General features: G+C 54.5%; 1 protein-coding gene across 2 annotated transcripts in view; it reads right to left on the minus strand.

The window, feature by feature from the left end:
• LOC140396801 (cell division cycle and apoptosis regulator protein 1-like) overlaps positions 1-18636 on the minus strand; it is a 43766-nt gene extending 25130 nt beyond the window's left edge. Inside the window, exons 1-6 of one of the 2 annotated variants that reach the window (XM_072485523.1) lie at positions 18543-18636; positions 11337-11453; positions 10443-10510; positions 8294-8403; positions 7797-7911; positions 3566-3701 (exon numbers count right to left, since the gene is read on the minus strand). In XM_072485523.1, coding sequence (XP_072341624.1) covers positions 3566-3701; positions 7797-7911; positions 8294-8403; positions 10443-10510; positions 11337-11373 — 466 coding nt within the window. In that variant the 5' untranslated portion in view covers positions 11374-11453; positions 18543-18636. The remainder of the gene's footprint in view (positions 1-3565; positions 3702-7796; positions 7912-8293; positions 8404-10442; positions 10511-11336; positions 11454-18542) is intronic. The other variant, XM_072485525.1, reaches the window with a different exon arrangement.
• Between the last annotated feature and the right edge of the window lie 361 nt (positions 18637-18997).

Below are 18997 nucleotides of genomic sequence, written 5' to 3' on the forward strand. Positions count from 1 at the left end.
ATTCCACAAAAGAATTTCTGAAAAATTCTGAGGAAGAATGAGGGGCAATAAATACAAGATTAAATGTGAGCGATTTAGGAGGGGGCAGGAACATGAGGCGGTGAGATCCACTCCCAGAGATAGTGGCAGAAACTGTGCCAATATTCAAGACTAGATGAATAAGTGGATGAAGGGAAAGGAACAGGAATATTACAGGAATTACAACATCATCAGGCTTCGTGACAGAAAATTGGGGGCTTGTGTCCACGATCTTAAAAAGGTTTAATTCCTTGGGTGTAAGAAATTTCTGACTTTTGAACGTAACGAGAGTAAGAAACAAGTAAGAACATGTTAAATTAAGACGCTGCTGGAAATAGCTCTTGATCAGCTGACTCTTATCTGGACGTACACAATATAACCGTAGCAAGTTTGAAAAGTGTACCTAAAGCCAAACTGATGGAATTGGCAGGTAAATTGGAAGCACTTACAGGAGCTAAGAAGGCTGAGATAATTGTACGCCTAGTAACAATTTAAATATACGAGAGCGGTTAGCTAGACTCAAAATGTTGAGAAGTGAGGATTTTGAATTTTTATTCTCCTTTTTCACATTTTCTCCCACATTTACACCCATCAACAATAATCAGCAAGATATGTCAATCCCCATAATAACAACGATCCCATCTGCCCACCAACCCCCAAACCTCAACCCGCATGTTTACATAAACAAATGACAAAAAGGAATCGGGGATTACCCGGAGTCACCCTTAATCTACACAGCCCCCCTCCCCCAACTAATGTTCGATGTTATCCCATTCTTGAAAGTGCATAATAAATAGTGCCCATGACTTGTAGAACCCCTCCGAGCTTCCCCTCAGTTCGAACTTAACCTTCTCACGGGTCAAGTATTCCAACAGGTCCCCCGCCACGCCAGGGCACTGGGTGGAGAGGCTGCTCTCCATCCCAGCAGGATCCACCTTCGGGCGATCAACGAGGCGAAGGCTATGATATCTGCCTCCGCTCCCGTTTCCAACCCTGGCTGGTCCGACACCCCGAATATGGCCTCCTGGGGACCCGGGTCCAGTTTCACACGCACCACCTTGGAAATTACCCTAAACACCTCCTTCCAGTACTCCCCTAGCTTTGGACAGGACCAAAACATGTGAACGTGATCCTCCCCCCCCCCCCCCACCGCTCACACACATCCTCTACTCCTTCAAAAAATCGGCTCATCCTCGCACTCGTGAGGTGCGCTCTATATACCACCTTCAGCTGTATCAGCCCCAACCTCGCATGAGGTGGAGGCATTCACTCTCCGGAGCACCTCACACCAGACCCCCTCCTCTATAACCTCTCCCAGCTCTTCCTCCCACTTTGCTTTGATCCCTTCCAGTGGTGCCTTATCCTCTTCCAGAATAGCTCCGTACACCGCTGACACTGCCCTTCTCCAGTCCCCTTGTCGTCAACACCTCCTCCAGCAATGTGGAGGCCGGTTCCTCTGAGAAGCTCTGTATCTCCTTCCTGGCAAAATCCCGAACCTGCATGTACCTAAACACTTCTCCCCGCTCTAGCCCATACTTCGCTTCCAGCTCCCTCAATCCTGCAAACCGACCCCGAAGAAACAAATCTTTTAGCGTCTTAATCCCCTTCTCTTCCCATTTCCGAAAACTTCCATCCCACCTCCCTGGCTCAAATCTGTAGTTCCCCCGAATCGGCATTTCCCTTGACCCTAAACCCAACCCGAAGTGTTGGCGAAACTGCCTCCAGATTTTCAATGAAGCTATTATTACCGGACTCCCTGAATATTTCCCCGGAGCTATCGGGAGCGGCGCTGTTGCAAGTGCCTTCAGCCCCGACCCCCTGCACAAACTTGAGGATTTTGAATTAACGAAGCTTCAATTACAAAGGGAGGTAGAAGTTAAGAAGCTAGATATGCAGGAAAAAGAGGGAGAGAGAGCGTTTCAATGGGAACGAGAAGGGGGAGTTTAAAAGGGAAAGCCACCCGGGAAGAAAGACGGGCTTCTAACTTCGGACAAGCAGCAGGAACCGAAAGGTTAGAGCAGTGGGCGGAGGAAGGTGGTTCTGGAAGGGAACCTCGTGGGGAGATGCTCCAATATGTACAAGCCATGCCAAAATTTGATGGAAAAGATGCTGAAACATTCTTGTGTGCTTCTGAGAAAATGGCTAAACAGATGAGGTGCCCACATGATTGTTGGATCCCACTCTTATAGGTAAACGTGTGGATACGGCTAGTGAAGTCTAGATGTCCGCATCAGAGGAAATGTTCTGGAGACTATACGAGTGAAGAAAGCGATATTAGGGGCATATGAGCTCGTACTGGAGACGTACAGTAGACAGAAATGTAAAAAAACAGGCTGGGCAGACTTAGCTCAAATTCAAAAGGGTTAAGCAAAGTGATTTTGAGAGGTGGGTAAGAAACCCATGGAGCCCTTAAGAGATAATTCTGATGGAGGAATTTAAAGGTTTATTGCCTCACAGAACTATGATTAGAACTCATGCTGAGGAGCAAGGTTCGAGCTGTCAACAGAGCTTGTGGTTAACTATGAGCTGGTCCATGGGACAAAGCCTTTCTTCAGACCCAATTTTAAATCAGAGAAATCGGAAATAGGAAAGAGTGGACAGGTCAGCCAGAGGAGTGGTCAGAAACTCCAAGATTTCATCTCAGAATACAACACAGCCCCTTGAAAGGGTCAGATGTTCTCATTGTGATAGACTGGAATACACTGAATCACTATGCCGGAGATTAAACAGTCAGGCACAAGGTGAGACAAATCTTTAAACTGGAAATATGAAATTAGGGACTGGAGTATGGGAGAAGCACGTGTGACTTGTACACACACTAACGCTGAATGACCAGCAGGTGGCAGGCGTGTTTACAAAATGGGTGCCAGGGTAAAATATTTCCATGTGGACAGGCTCAAAGGGGGAAAGATATTAAAATGATACGAGATACAAGGGTGGGACGATTACCAATGTTGTGGGATAAAGATATTTGTTGTCCAGAAAGAATATTAAAAGAAACGGTGATCAGCAGCATGCTCAGAAAAAGCAAAGACATTGCTCGAGTAAAAATAAGCTTATAGAGCAGCTTGAAGACGGGGGACTGTGGTAGACCTGGCAGCATTCGTGCCCATTGCAGGCATTCAATTAGTTCTAGGGAATTATATCCAGGATCCCAGATGGTAGTGATGCCTACTGTGGTCAACAGCCGATAAAGGCCCCTACCCCGGAGAAATTACAGACCCTCCTGGGGAATTTTTGGATCGCACGGTGATGCAATCAGAGGCTCTAAGCTAAGTGTTTAGTAATTCATGCATCTTAATTGTGTGAGAGTATAGTCCTGTTTGTGTATAATTGTCTTTCCTTCACTTTAATAAATAGTATTTAATAATTGTTACACGACGACTGAATTGTTTATTCTCACTGGAGTTTCATTCATCTCCTCACACTAAAACAAAACTGTACATCCCCGCGAATCGGAGTTCCACGTTGGGATCAGCGTGCCTCGAGGTTATTGGTAGCTTCCTGACTCCAGTGGATAATGTCGCGCATTCTTGTTCATACTCACGTTTATGGGGGAGTTGGGAAAGCAGTGGCTGCGAGGATAATAAGGAGGGAATGCGTGGAGCTTGGAGTAGGGGCTGTGGCTGGGGTTTTGCTCCGAGGATGCCTTGCTTCTGACCAGACAACATGTGTGATGGGCTCTGCAAAAAATAAATACAACAAAAGTAGTAAGTATAAGGAAGGCTTTCACCTGATACAATGCCCGCTCTGCGAAGGTTCAGTCATCCTTGTGAAGTCTCAAACATCTAATCATAGAATTTACAGTGCAGAAGGACACCATTCGGCCCATCGAGCCCGCACCAGCCCTTAGAAAGAGCACCCTACCCAAGCCCCCTCACTCACCCAAATCCCACAACACCAACCCCACCTAACCTTTTGGACACTAAGGGCAATTTAGCATGGTAATTTCACCTAACCTGCACATCTATGGACCGTGGGAGGAAACCGGAGCACCCGGAGAAAATCCATGCAGACACAGGGAGAACGTGTAGACTCCGCACAGACACCTGAGGCCAGAATTGAACCCAGGACCCTGGTGTTGTGAGGCAGCAGTGCTAACTGGGGTAGTGATGGTAGAGCAGAGCGTCACAAGGTTTACAACCTTTATAATGCAGGAGGTTGTGTGGGACAGTCCTTCACACGCTAGACTCCAGTCCCGTTATAGATTTAACTGTGGGCAGCAGCCTGAGAGCCCCATCCCCATGTCAAGACAGTCTCCACTGAGGTGAAGAGCAGGGCAAAAGTAGTCAGCTGCAGGGGGGGAGAAAGAGTGCAGTCCCGGGGACTCCAGTGACTCCTGCACCATTACAGTGATGACTCAACAACAAATCCTGCTCTGGATACTGTTGAGGGGAATGTCCTCTCAGGGGAAAGCAGCAACAGCCAAATTCATTGCACCGTGGTCGGTTCTGCTGCAGAGGGGGGGGGGGGGAAACTAAAGAGTGTGGGAATGCAATAGTTACAGGGAATTCGATTGTAAGGGGAATAGACAGGCGTTTCTGTGGTCGCAAACGAGACTTCAGGATGGTATATTGCCTCCCTGGTGCTAGGATCAATGTCTTGGAGCGGGTACAGGACATTCTGGAGGGGGAGGGTGAACAGCCAGTGGCCGTGGTACACATCGGTGCCAACGACATAGGTAAATAAAAAGGGACGAGGCCCTAAAAGCAGAATTTCGGGAGTGAGTAAGAAAGTTGAGAAGTCGGATCTCTTCGGTAGTGACCTCAGGATTACTCCCAGTGCCACATGCTAGTCAGAGTAGAAATAGCAGGATATATTGGAGAAACACGTGGCTGAAGAGGTGGTGTCAGAGGAGGGTTTCAGATTCCTGGGGCATTGGGACCGGTTCTGGGGGAGGTGGGACCTGTACAAACTGGACGGGTTACACCTGGCCAGGATGGGGACTGATGTCCTTGGGAGAGTATTTGCTGGAGTGGTTGGGGGAGGGTGTAAACTAATAAGGCAGGGGATGGAAACATAGGCAAGGAGTCGGAGGAGGAATCAAGGGCCAGGCAAAAGACAGAAAGGGGAACAAGAAAAGTGATAGGCAGATAAACCAAGAGCCAAGATTCAAACAGGGCCAGTGAAATACAGTGGGAGTGGGACTAGTAACGATTAAAAGACAAGCTTCAAGGCTTTGTGCCTTAACGCACAGAGCATTCGCAATAAAGTGGACGAACTAACCGTGTAAATAGACGCGACTGGGTATGATTATAAAATTTACAGTGCAGAAATTCTATGATTAGAGTTTGAGATTTCACAGGGATGACCGAACCTTCACAGGAGGCCATTCGGCCCATCAAGTCTGCAGCGGCCCTTTTGAAAGAACACCCCACTGGAGCCCACACTTCCAACCTACCCCCATAACCCAGTAACCCCACCCAACCTTTTTGGACACGAAGGGCATGGCCAATCCACCTAACCTGCACATCTTTGGACTGTGGGAGGAAACCGGAGCACCCGGAGGAAACCCACGGGGAGAACGCGCAGACTCCGCACAGTGAATCAAGCCGGGAATCGAACCTGGGACACTGGAGCTGTGAAGCAACTGTGCTAACCACTGTGTCGCCCTAAATTGTCCTCCTTATCTGAGGAAGGATGTTCTAGCTATAGAGGGAGTGCTGTGAAGGTTTACTAGACTGATTCCTGGGATGGCGGGACTGACGTGCAAGGAGAGATTGAATCGGTTAGGATTGTATTCGCTGGAGTTCAGAAGAATGGAGGGGGAAATTCTCACAGGACTGGACAGGGTAGATGCAGGAAGGATGCTCCCCATGGTGAGTGGGTCCGGAACCAGAGCTCACAGTCTGAGGATACGGGGTAGATCACTGAAGACAGAGGAGGAGAAATTTCTTCACCCAGAGAGTGGTCGGCCTGTGGAATTTGTAACCACGGGAAGTAGTTGAGTCCAAAACATTGTATGGTTCCAAGAAGCAATTATATATATATTATATATATATATAGAACTTAGGGCGAAGAGGAACAAAGGCTATGGAAAGAGCACTCCACCCACCCTCCCTATCCCAATAGCTCCTGCACATCTTTTTTGGACACAATGGAGCAATTTAGCATGGCCAATCCACCTTTGGGCTGTGGGAGGAAACCGGAGCACCCGGAGGAAACCCACAGACACGGGGTAAAGTGTAAACTCCACACAGGCAGTGACCCACTGTTGGAATTGAACCAGAGTCCCTGGCGCTGTGAGGCAGCAGTGCTAACCGCTGTGCCACCCTGCTGAGTGGCCATTCTGGGGAGTCCCACGCTCTCAGCCCCATATATCACAATTTTAAATATTTGGACACATGTTCCAGATTTATAATCTCCATCAACAACTTCCACTTAGAAACATCTTCAATTCAATGAAACATCCAAAACGTGTTGCTCAGGAGCATTATAAAACCAAGTATAAAACCAAGTGACACAAAGAGGTACAAGGACTTGGTCAAAGAGCTGGATTGTGCGGAATATTTGAAAGGAGATGAGGTAGAGGGGCAGAATATTCCGGAACTTGAGGCCTGGGCAACAGAAGATACGGCCACCAACGGTGGAGAAATTTCAATTGGGGACCTGAAGTTCAGAGGGAAGTGTGAGACACCAGCCAGGGAGGCACTGGAAAGGTTGAGGGTTTCAGCAGCAGATGGGCGAAGACATGGACAAGGTCGGGTGCTATGGCTGAGGCTGAAATAGGTGGTCTGAGTGATGACACAAATGTGTTTGGAAGCACAAATCAGGGTCAAATCTCAAGGTTGTGAGCAGACTTCTGACAATTACCGGGGAGCAGGGCGGAGTTGGTCCAAATCAGGGTAGTGAGAGACTTGGTGTTGGTGGTGTCCCCACTCGCTTGCTGCCCTTGCCCTTCTAGGTGGAAGAGGATGCGAGTTTGGAAGGAACTGTTGAAGAAGAATTGCTGAATTCCTCAGTGCATCTTGTTCATCATCTCTAGATACGTTCAGAGAGGGCACCAGGGGAGGCAGAAGAGAAATTTGAGAAAGATGCGAGTTCAGGGTTTGGGAAGAGGGGAAATTTAAAGGATGCTTGGTCCAGTGGGCTCATGGAAGGGAAGGACACAATACAGCAACTGATCGATGGTCTCCATCTCAATGACAAAGAAATTCATGAACACCTCGCACTGCGTATTGGAGAGAGATGGAAGGGTCAGCTGAGATGGGTTTAGGGCGACAGTTCACAGTGGAGGAAGGGAGCTGGGTTATCGTGTATTGCAAGATGACAACAAGCTGTTTTAGCAAATCATGACAGCATCCAACAGCAGTCTTTGCAGTCTAGACAGATCTGGCAGTGAATGGCTAAACCAGTTGTCAGCTGTCACCTCTTGGACTTCACAACTTGGAGATGAAGGCAGTATCAGGTTGGAGAGCCAGGGTGAAAGACTGCAATTGGGACGAGGACATTATAGGACAAAATTGATTAAGCTGGAGTTCAGGAATAGAAAAGGTGCTTGGTGTAGTCCACAGCTCATCCACTCGTGGGAAGGATGTAGAGGAACAAATATGCAAAGAGCAGACAGTGGGGGGGGGGGGGGGGCTCAAAACAGGAAAGGAGCGCACAGAAAGGGGGTTTGTTTGAAACTTCAGTGTCAAATCCTGCTTCACAGTCTCCGTCACAAACCCTATCTCACAACATGGGGAGGCTGAACCAGGAAAGGCCATTGTCACCCTATACTCGCCTGCCCTTCACTAATACATGTGCTTCCCTCGCTGCTACACTAATGCCTGTACCTGTGTTGGCTGCACCTGGACTTTCAGTGCATTCCACTTCACTGAGTGACTGGGGTTGTACACAGCTTTCACCAGCACTCGCTCCCCAGCCTGGGGCATGCGTCCCTTCACCACACTGCAATACAAAGACACAGAGATCAGAACTCTTCCACATGCTGCTTAAACTGCTCAATACTGTCAGCACACGCTGATGGTTGGGATTTTCCCAAGTGGGAATGGGGCACAGATTGCCGGGAATGCAGGCCTCTGGCACTTCAAACTGGCTAGTCCTCATTTGAGCTAGTTGATAATGGTATGCATGACCAGCCAAGGTTAACTCTTGGTATACGGACCGTTCCAGCCATCAGGAGTCGAGTCTCATGGGGACATTGGGGCAAACTGTGGCACAGACTGCCCATCAAGCTTGGAGCAACTGAATGGCTCAGTGCCAGACAGGGCAGCAATCATTAACGGAGTCCTCTCTCAGTGCACTGTCTACTGGTTCGTGGATCACTTACTTCAGATGAAACAACACTTCCTCATCAATGAACCCAAAGTAATCGTGAAGACTTGTGACTACTCCTGTGAACACACGTTGCTTCTGCGATTGGCCCGCCTGCCCGTGACCCTGCCAATAGCAACAGAACCAGTCAGTATTGTAAAGGGACAAGTCCACCACAAAATCTTTTCTCTGCCCACTCCCTCACCCCGCTCTCCGGAACTCTGTGGCACAATTCCACATTCACCCTCCAGCAGAGGCCTTCTGTTCAGTGTCAGCCAGATATTCAACTGCAAAGACATTTCAGCTGAGTAACCTCTCGCTCTCACCTGACACCCCTGCTTTCGTAGTTCCCAAGTTTGTAATTTATCTGGGGCAGAACATCTCGGGTCATTTACATCCATGAACACGCCGTGAGAGGTTCAGCTGTTAATTCTTAATACAACTGCTAAGGACAGGCTCAATGATACACGACTTAATGGCTACGTTTCAACGTGGTGCAGAGTGGACATGAAGTCAAGATCTACACGTGGTTCAGTTCTTCCGTTAATCGCAGACTCGATTTGTGCACTCAGGTGGGAGGGAAGGATCCATCTCCACCAGCCAAATAACAGCAAAGGAGTTCTTTCTCGTGACCTAAACAACATTTACTCCTTTCAGTAACATGACCATAAACCATTTCAGCTCATCGTGAGCTGTGACATCTTTATGTCCACAAAGGATCTGCTATGTTGTAAAAGCAGAGACTGCATTAAGAAGCAATTCATTGGCTATGAAGTTCTGTAGTGCGTTTCGAAGACTTAACAGCGCAATTCTGAACACAACCTGCAACAGAGTAAAAATGCTCCAAGATGCTTGACAGGGCTGCAAACAAACAGAATGTGGCTGATATCAAGACAGGCTGGGACAGAAGAGGGTGGCAATGAGGAGCAGCTTCAAAGATAGAAAGTTGGGGGGATCAGGCCTAGATAGCCGAAGGCATTTTGCCTGGAGGGGGAAAGGGAATGGGCAATAGACAGGACGCCAGAATTGAGGGAGCGCGGAAACCTTGAAAGGTTGTTGGAGCTGGATGAGGGCAGAGAGATGAGGGAGGGATGTGAACAAGAATCAGAAATTTAAAAATGGAGTTTGGATGAGCTGCAAATCATAAGAGGATGAAAGATAGAAATCTGGGTAAATGTTGCAACGGTTGGGCCTGGAGGTAATGAAGATATGGGTGAATATTTCAGCAGGTGAGCTAAGGTCAGTGTGGCAGGAACACAAGACGACGGAATTAGGTGATCTTTGTGACAAGGAGGACATGGACTTGGAATCACAGCTTAAACATCAAACTCTATCTAGTTATCATCCTTTGAAGCAGCGATCATTCATTTACAGATTATCTGAGAGTTGAATACTTCGAGTAAATTGTTGTCTGACTTCAAGGATTGAATTTAGTTCTGCTCCCCAGCAAGAGCTTTATTGAGACTGCAGCTCTTGGCACACTGAACATAACGAGACCTATATCCTTACAAGGAAACAACAGGTTAGTCAGCATCTGTGAGGGAACTGGCAAGCTCAAAGACAAAGGGACAAAGTGAGAAACAGAGGGAAAGGAAATCAGAATTTGACAGCGAACATGTAGAGATCAGCTGTATGGGGCGGCACAGTGGCTAGCACTGCTGCCTCACAGCGCTGACGGCCTGGGTTCGATCCCGGCCCCGAGTCACTGTCCTTGTGGAGTTTGCACATTCTTCCCGTGTCTGCGTTGATCTCACCCCACACGACCCAAAGATGGGCATGGTAGGTGCACCGCCACGCTAAATTGCCCCTTAATTGGAAAAAAAAACCAGCATATCTCACCATAATAAAGACAAAGAGCTGAGAAAATAGAAAGACAGCTTGAAGTTCAAGTGGGAAGTATCTATCCTGGGACCCCTTCACTCCATATTTAATCTCCCACCAGGAAACTCAGCAAATGCAGGGCTCAGGAATATGAACAGCTTTCTGATGGAACCGCTTGCAGTAATACTAATTCATTCAGAAAATGCCAGAAATAGACAATATCCCCAACACTGTCCTCCACCCCAGTGTGACTCCATTCCCCAACATTCACCTCCAGCTCAGAGTGACTGCACTAACTCCCCACCCCCAGAGTGACAGCAATGTGTTCCATGTGCAGTGATTACCTGAAGCAATGCCTGTTGTAGAGATGGTGGTCCAGGTCCCAGCAGTGATTGTTGCTGGCCATGAACACCTATAGGAAGAAACACAGGCTTCAATCTCACTTCCAATTGTAAAGTTTATACACACGCCATCAGGCACCTCCGTGTCCACCATTCTCGCCAGAAACTGTATCATTTTTGCACTCAGTAATTGGCCCACACAATACCAAATGAAGAGCTTCTCTATAAAGAATCCAGTGAAATAGTTTGTGATTTTATTGAACACTCAAGTGTCCACACCGTGTGAGAGAATCCATAAATCGGGCAGAGTTATGGAGGCAGGCAGCAAAGTAACATTAAGGCCATTGTCAGATCAGTTCTGATCTTATTGACTGGCAGAGCAGGCTCGAGATGCAGAATGGCCTACGCCAGGCTCTCATTTCTTATCCTCTTACTACTGTTGTATTGGCTCCCAGGAAGTACAATATCTGGTTTCCATGTCCCACACCCATAGTGGACAGACACAGGAGCAGTCAGTCTGCCAAAGAGAACACGGCATGCCAACACAGTAGGAACTGAGAGATTAGGTGCGACCGGTAATGTTGCAGGCCATGGCAGAGGGGGAAGCAGTCCGGTCTGATCCAGCAGCCACAATGGGGAGGACAGTGGCAGAGAGGGGAGTGAGGAGTGGTTGGGGATGGGAAGTGTCGAGGCCATGAGGGAAATCCCAAAGCGGGAACAGGGAGGGCCTATGGGCCAGGCTGAGGACACTAAGGTCTGGGCAAGCTCAGGCTTGAGAATTGAGGAACAAGAGGTCAGAATGGATTGGTGGTGATGCAGTCTGAGGAATGTTTTGATAGGATAAATTAAGGATGCTAACTGCAGTTCATACATCAGACTCACTCTGCGACTACGTACCTGCCTTGGTGGCAGACTGGAACTGATTGCCCCACATTGATCTCGTCTGGTCTTTTCACCAACTAAGAACACAACGTTGTCCTTCGGAAGCTTGTGTCTGATTGAGCTGACAGTCACCTGAGAAAGGAAAGCAAATACAGATAGTTCACACAGTTGAATCTGGATCGCACACTCTCAGTTTCTTCAACAATTACCAACAAGGCCCCAGTCTAATGGACAACACAGTTCATTTAGTTCATGACTGGCAAGTCTTGTCAGTGAAGATGAAAGGAGAGAAACAGAGCGGTGCTCATCTGTATCCTAAACTCTACATTCCAGTGGTGTACACCATCACCCACACTGGTGACAATATAGCCACGGGCACAGTGGCATCTGGACATTACCTGTGTCTAATTGCAACCTTGAACACTTCTACATGGTGTCCCTCAGAGACACAAGGGAAATAATCCAAGTGCCAGAGAGACATGGCAGAATCTGTTTGCTGAAGCAAACAGAAACTTCTTTGTGGGGGGAGAGAATTCGGTTTGCCCACAGACTCAGGTAGAGGCCATCATGAGTCAAGCAAAGGGTACAGGTATAGCCAGGAGGCCACTTGGTATCTCTATGCCCACCCCAGCCATCCTGCTCAGACATCTAAGGAGAGGTGCAGTGAGAACCCCATCAGCACCTCATAATGGATCAACATGGAGCGTCAGGATATCTGCAGCAGGTTCATTCCCTTACCCAAAGTGAAGGCTTAGAGCCCACTTGAGGCCTCTAGCAGGACTCAACTTCAAAGGGCACTAGTTTCTGAAGAGTTAAGAATCACCCTGGAGATCGGAAGAAATTGAAAAAGTAGGACCTCAAACACCACAATCTCTGGATTACCCCCAGTGCCGCGCACGAGTGACAGCAGAGATCGGGAGACCGTAAAGATCAATGTGTGGCTTGAAGAATGGAGCAAAGGAGAGAGCTTCAGATTCTTGGGGCATCGCAACCAGTTCATGGCCGATTCAACAGGACTGGGACCAATGTTCTTGTGTAGAAATGCATTAGCGTGACTGAGGAGGCTTCAACTTCAATCCGCAGAGGGGTGTGCACCTGCTTATTGTGGTGGAAAACAGGAATACAGTGGTGAATCAGGGTGCTGAACAGTATTGGAGATGGGAGCAGTCCCATTTTAGATAGCAACAGATGGAGGAGGAAAATGAGGAATGCAAAGACAGGTTTAGCTGAATATGCTGAACAAGTTTTGTGAGTTCCAAGCATAAACAGCAGTATGGAACACTTCACATTCAAGGATTCTTTAAAACCCCAGTCAGGATAGGCCCTTTCCTCATAAGACCACTTACATCCCAGGAATCAGCCGAGCAAACCTTCTCTGATCTACTTCCAATGTAAGTGTACCCCTTCTTAAGTAATCTCACGTTTTCGCACATTAAATTCCATCTGCTAAATAAATCCTTCTGCATCCTCCTCACAACTTTCCCACCTATCTTTATAGCACCAAACGTGGCTACAATGTAGTCAGTTCCCTCAGCCAAGTCATAAAATATGCCATAAGTCATTGGGACGGCACAGTGGCTAGCACTGCTGCTGCCTCAGCGCCAGGGACCCGGGTTCAATTCCAACCTTGGGTGACTGTGTGGAGTTTGCACCTCCTCCCTGTGTCTGTCTGGGTTTCCTCCGGGTGCTCCGGTTTCCTCCCAGTCCAAAGATGTGCAGGTTAGGTGGATTGACTATGCTAAATTCAAACGGTTAGGTGGGGTTCTTGGCTTACGGTGTTTGTGGGGCTAGGTAGGGTGTTCTATGCGAGGGTCAGTGCAGACTTGATGGGCCAAATGGCCTCCTTCTGCACTGTCACATAACAAAGAACTAGGAACAGGAGTAGGCCATCTGGCCCCTCGAGCCTGCTCCGCCATTCAATGAGATCATGGCTGATCTTTGTGGACTCAGCTCCACTCTCCGGACCGTACACCATATCCCCAAATTCTATGAAATATGGATTAGTTGAGGCCCCAACACCAATCCCTGCTGCACTCTTCTAGTTAGTTTGCCAATCGGAAAATAACCTATTTATCCCAACTCTGCCTCATATCAGTTGGCCAATCATCTATCTATGCTAATATATCACCCCGTCATCATCTTGTGTGGTGACCTTATCGGTGACACCTAATCTTTCCAGCATTGTACATCTTATCTTTCAATTTGATATTATCCTCAACTTCCTTAGTTAGCCACAGATGGTGCATTGTGTCTTTTTTATTGGAATACATCTTTGTTGACAGTTATGAAATATCCCCATAAATATCTGACTCTGCTTCTCTACCATCTTACCGTTTAAGCTGTTTGCCCATTCTACTTCAGCCAACTTCCTTCCTTTCAACATGAAGACTTCAGTTTCAAACCCACATTTCTCAATCTCAAACTGAATGTGAAATTCCATCACGTTCACATCAAGTCTACCTAGAGAACCCATGACTGAAGTCATAATTCATCCCACCTCATTGACATATCGCCAGGTGTAAAATAGATTTTCCCCGGTTGACTCTGGAACATATTGTTCCAAGAAACTGCCCTGAATAATTTCAACAATAATCCGGACTCCCAGTTTTATTGGTCCAGTCGATATGAAGACTCAAATCTCCCATGAATGTGGCAGTACCTTTCTGCTGACCCCCCCATGATTTTTGGATAAATTCTGCATGGTGTTGTCCGGGGAGGGGGCTGTGTATTGGGGTGGGGGGCCACGCCCCTGGGGGTAAAGAGGCTGATGGGGAGGGAGGCTCAGAGAGAGGCGGGTGGGGGAGGGGAAATGGGCTTGTGGGGGGGAGGGGGGGAAATGGGCTGTGGGGGGGGAGGGGGAAATGGGCTCGTGGGGGGGAGGGGGGAAATGGGCTCGTGGGGGGGAGGGGGGAAATGGGCTCGTGGGGGGGAGGGGGGAAATGGGCTCGTGGGGGGGAGGGGGGAAATGGGCTCGTGGGGGGGAGGGGGGAAATGGGCTCGTGGGGGGGAGGGGGAAATGGGCTCGTGGGGGGAGGGGGAAATGGGCTCGTGGGGGGGAGGGGGAAATGGGCTCGTGGGGGGGAGGGGGGAAATGGCTCGTGGGGGGGAGAAATGGGCTCGTGGGGGGGAGAAATGGGCTCGGGGAGGGGGGGAAATGGGCTCGGGGGGGGAAATGGGCTCGGGGGGGGGGAAATGGGCTCGGGGCGGGGGGGAAATGGGCTCGGGGGGGGGGGGAAATGGGCTCGGGGGGGGGGGGAAATGGGATCGGGGGGGGGGGAAATGGGATCGGGGGGGGGGAAATGGGATCGGGGGGGGGGAAAATGGGATCGGGGGGGGGGGAAATGGGATCGGGGGGGGGGGAAATGGGATCGGGGGGGGGGAAATGGGATCGGGGGGGGGAAATGGGATCGGGGGGGGGGAAATGGGATCGGGGGGGGGGAAATGGGATCGGGGGGGGGGAAATGGGATCGGGGGGGGGGGAAATGGGATCGGGGGGGGGGGAAATGGGATCGGGGGGGGGGGAAATGGATCGGGGGGGGGGGAAATGGGATCGGGGGGGGGGAAATGGGATCGGGGGGGGGGAAATGGGATCGGGGGGGGGGGGAAATGGGATCGGGGGGGGGGGGAAATGGGCTCGGGGGGGGGGGAAATGGGCTCGGGGGGGGGGAAATGGGCTGGGGGGGGGAAATGGGCTGGGGGGGGGAAATGGGCTGGGGGGGGGAAATGGGCTGGGGGGGGAGGGGGGGGGGAAATGGGCTCGGGGGGGGGGAAATGGGCTCGGGGGGGGGGAAATGGGCTCGGGGGGGGGGAAATGGGCTCGGGGGGGGGGAAATGGGCTCGGGGGGGGGAAATGGGCTCGGGGGGGGGGAAATGGGCTGGGGGGGGGGAAATGGGCTTGGGGGGGGGGGAAATGGGCTCGGGGGGGGGGGGGAAATGGGCTCGGGGAGGGGGGGGAAATGGGCTCGGGGGGGGGGGAAATGGGCTCGGGGGGGGGGGGGAAATGGGCTCGGGGGGGGGGGGAAAATGGGCTCGGGGGGGGGGGGAAATGGGCTCGGGGGGGGGGGGAAATGGGCTCGGGGGGGGGGGGAAATGGGCTCGGGGGGGGGGGGGAAATGGGCTCGGGGGGGGGGGGGAAATGGGCTCGGGGGGGGGAGAAATGGGCTCGGGGGGGGGAGAAATGGGCTCGGGGGGGGGGGGAAATGGGCTCGGGGGGGGGGGGAAATGGGCTCGGGGGGGGGGGGAAATAGGCTCGGGGGGAGGGGGGGAATGGGCTCGGGGGGAGGGGGGGAATGGGCTCGGGGGGAGGGGGGGAATGGGCTCGGGGGGGGGGGAATGGGCTCGGGGGGGGGGGAATGGGCTCGGGGGGGGGGAAATGGGCTCGGGGGGGGGGAAATGGGCTCGGGGGGGGGGAAATGGGCTCGGGGGGGGGGAAATGGGCTCGGGGGGGGGGAAATGGGCTCGGGGGGGGGGAAATGGGCTCGGGGGGGGGGGAAATGGGCTCGGGGGGGGGGAAATGGGCTCGGGGGGGGGGGGAAATGGGCTCGGGGGGGGGGGGAATGGGCTCGGGGGGGGGGGGAAATGGGCTCGGAGGGGGGGGATGGGCTCGGGGGGGGGAAATGGGCTCGGGGGGGAAATGGGCTCGGGGGGGGAAATGGGCTCGGGGGGGGGAAATGGGCTCGGGGGGGGGGGAAATGAGCTCGGGGGGGGGAAATGAGCTCGGGGGGGGGGGGGGGGGAAATGGGCTCGGGGGGGGGGGGAAATGGGCTCGGGGGGGGGGGGGGGGAAATGGGCTCGGGGGTGGGGGAAATGGGCTCGGGGGGGGGGGAATTGGGCTCGGGGGGGGGAAATGGGCTCGGGGGGGGGAAATGGGCTCGGGGGGGGGGGAATGGGCTCGGGGGGGGGGGGGGAAATGGGCTCGGGGGGGGGGGGGGATGGGCTCGGGGGGGGGGGAATGGGCTCGGGGGGGGGGAATGGGCTCGGGGGGGGGGGGGGAATGGGCTCGGGGGGGGGGGGAATGGGCTCGGGGGGGGGGGGGGGAATGGGCTGGGGGGGGGGGGTGGGAATTGGGCTCGGGGGGGGGGAAATGGGCTCAGGGGGGAGAATAGGCTCGGGGGGAGGGGGGGGAATGGGCTCGGGGGGAGGATGGGCTCGGGGGGGGGGAATGGGCTCGGGGGGGGAATGGGCTCGGGGGGGGAATGGGCTCGGGGGGGGAATGGGCTCGGGGGGGGAATGGGCTCGGGGGGGGGGGGGGAATGGGCTCGGGGGGGGGGGGGGAATGGGCTCGGTGGGGGGAAATGGGCTCGGGGGGGAGGAAATGGGGCTCGGGGGGGGGGGGAAATGGGCTCGGGGGGGGGGAAATGGGCTCGGGGGGGGGGGGGGGAAATGGGCTCGGGGGGGGGGGGGAAATGGGCTCGGGGGGGGGGGAAATGGGCTCGGGGGGGGGGGGGGGAAATGGGCTCGGGGGGGGGGGAAATGGGCTCGGGGGGGGGGGGGGAATGGGCTCGGGGGGGGGAAAATGGGCTCGGGGGGGGGGGGGGAGAAATGGGCTCGGGGGGGGGGGAAATGGGCTCGGGGGGGGAAATGGGCTCGGGGGGGGGGGGGAAATGGGCTCGGGGGGGGGGGGGAGAAATGGGCTCGGGGGGGGGGGAGAAATGGGCTCGGGGGGGGGGGGGGAAATGGGCTCGGGGGGGGGGAGAAATGGGCTCGGGGGGGGGGGAAATGGGCTCGGGGGGGGGGGGAATGGGGCTCGGGGGGGGGGGAGAATGGGGCTCGGGGGGGGGGGGGAGAATGGGGCTCGGGGGGGGGGGAATTGGGCTCGGGGGGGGGGAATTGGGCTCGGGGGGGGGGAATTGGGCTCGGGGGGGGGAATTGGGCTCGGGGGGGGGGAATTGGGCTCGGGGGGGGGGAATTGGGCTCGGGGGGGGAATTGGGCTCGGGGGGGGGGGGAATTGGGCTCGGGGGGGGGGTGATTTGGGCTCGGGGGGGGGGGGAATTGGGCTCGGGGGGGGGGGGGAATTGGGCTCGGGGGGGGGGGGAATTGGGCTCGGGGGGGGGGGGAAATAGGCTCGGGGGGGGGGGGGGAAATGGGCTCGGGGGGGGGGGAAATGGGCTCGGGGGGGGAAATGGGCTCGGGGGGGGGGAAATGGGCTCGGGGGGGGGAAATGGGCTCGGGGGGGGGGGGGGAAATGGGCTCGGGGGGGGGGGGAAATGGGCTCGGGGGGGGGGGGGAAAATGGGCTCGGGGGGGGGGGAAATGGGCTCGGGGGGGGGGAAATGGGCTCGGGGGGGGGGAAATGGGCTCGGGGGGGGGGGAAATGGGCTCGGGGGGGGGAAATGGGCTCGGGGGGGGGGAAATGGGCTCGGGGGGGGGGAAATGGGCTCGGGGGGGGGGGAAATGGGCTCGGGGGGGGGGGAAATGGGCTCGGGGGGGGGGGAAATGGGCTCGGGGGGGGGGGGGGAAATGGGCTCGGGGGGGGGGGGGGGAAATGGGCTCGGGGGGGGGGGAATGGGCTCGGGGGGGGGGGGGAATGGGCTCGGGGGGGGGGGGGAATGGGCTCGGGGGGGGGGGGGGGAATGGGCTCGGGGGGGGGGGGGGGAATTGGGCTCGGGGGGGGGGGGGGGAATTGGGCTCGGGGGGGGGGGGGGAATTGGGCTCGGGGGGGGGGAATTGGGCTCGGGGGGGGGGGAAATGGGCTCGGGGGGGGGGGAAATGGGCTCGGGGGGGGGGGGGAATGGGCTCGGGGGGGGGGGGAATGGGCCCCGGGGGGGGGGGAATTGGGCCCCGGGGGGGGGGGGAATGGGCTCGGGGGGGGGGTCTGTGTGAGGGGGGGGGGGGGTCTGTGTGAGGGGGGGGGGGGTCTGTGTGAGGGGGGGGGTCTGGGCGGGCGGCCGGGCCTGAGGCTGCTGCTGGGACAAAAGGAGCTGCTGGAAGCCACGGGCGGGATGTGCTGGGGGCCGGATGCCGCGGCCCGGGGAGCGGGGGGCAGACACGCGGCGGCAGCGCGGCGGTGACGAGGGCCCGGCGGCTCCGGGAAGCGGCCGGCCGTGTCGCTGCTCCCAGGCCCCGGGCCGGATTTGCCGCTCTGCCCGCGCCCTTTCCCCGGCGAGGCCGCGGCTTCCTGAGGCCTCCGCGCGCGCCTCAGGCCCGGCCGCCGCCTCGGCCTCGCCTCCCCCTCCGCCTGGCCTGAGGGCCTTGCGGCCGCTCCCGGGCCGGGCCACCTACCGTCGCCGATCCGCCGCCTCACTGGCCGCCCGCTCCCGCCTGCCAAGACCGAGGAGTGCACGCTGCGCCAAGCTGAACCTGAGGCTGCAGCGCCGCGCACCGGCCGGAGGGCCAGGCACAACAGGACCTCCCGCTGCACCTCCACCCGGCGGCACCGGGAAGTACTGCAGGCGGCAGCTGGAAAGTTATTGATCAAAAAGAGACGGATTTATAACTAAATAGCACAAAGTAATAATGACAGTGCCACACAGGGGGGGAGGTTTGTGTTAGAATATTGAAGCAGACCAGTCAGTTTATCCTCCGCAGTGCTTGTTGTTTTCTGGTGACTTTAAGGTAGATTGTGCTAAGTGTGATCATCCTATTATTATTATTATTAATAGTCTTGGAGCCTGGAGATTGATCCATCTGCTAGGAAGGAGATCGAAACTGACTTCCCCTCTCCAGGCCAGTCCAGA

The sequence above is a fragment of the Scyliorhinus torazame genome, chromosome 20 (genome assembly GCF_047496885.1).
Source record: "Scyliorhinus torazame isolate Kashiwa2021f chromosome 20, sScyTor2.1, whole genome shotgun sequence".
Classification (NCBI taxonomy): domain Eukaryota; kingdom Metazoa; phylum Chordata; class Chondrichthyes; order Carcharhiniformes; family Scyliorhinidae; genus Scyliorhinus; species Scyliorhinus torazame.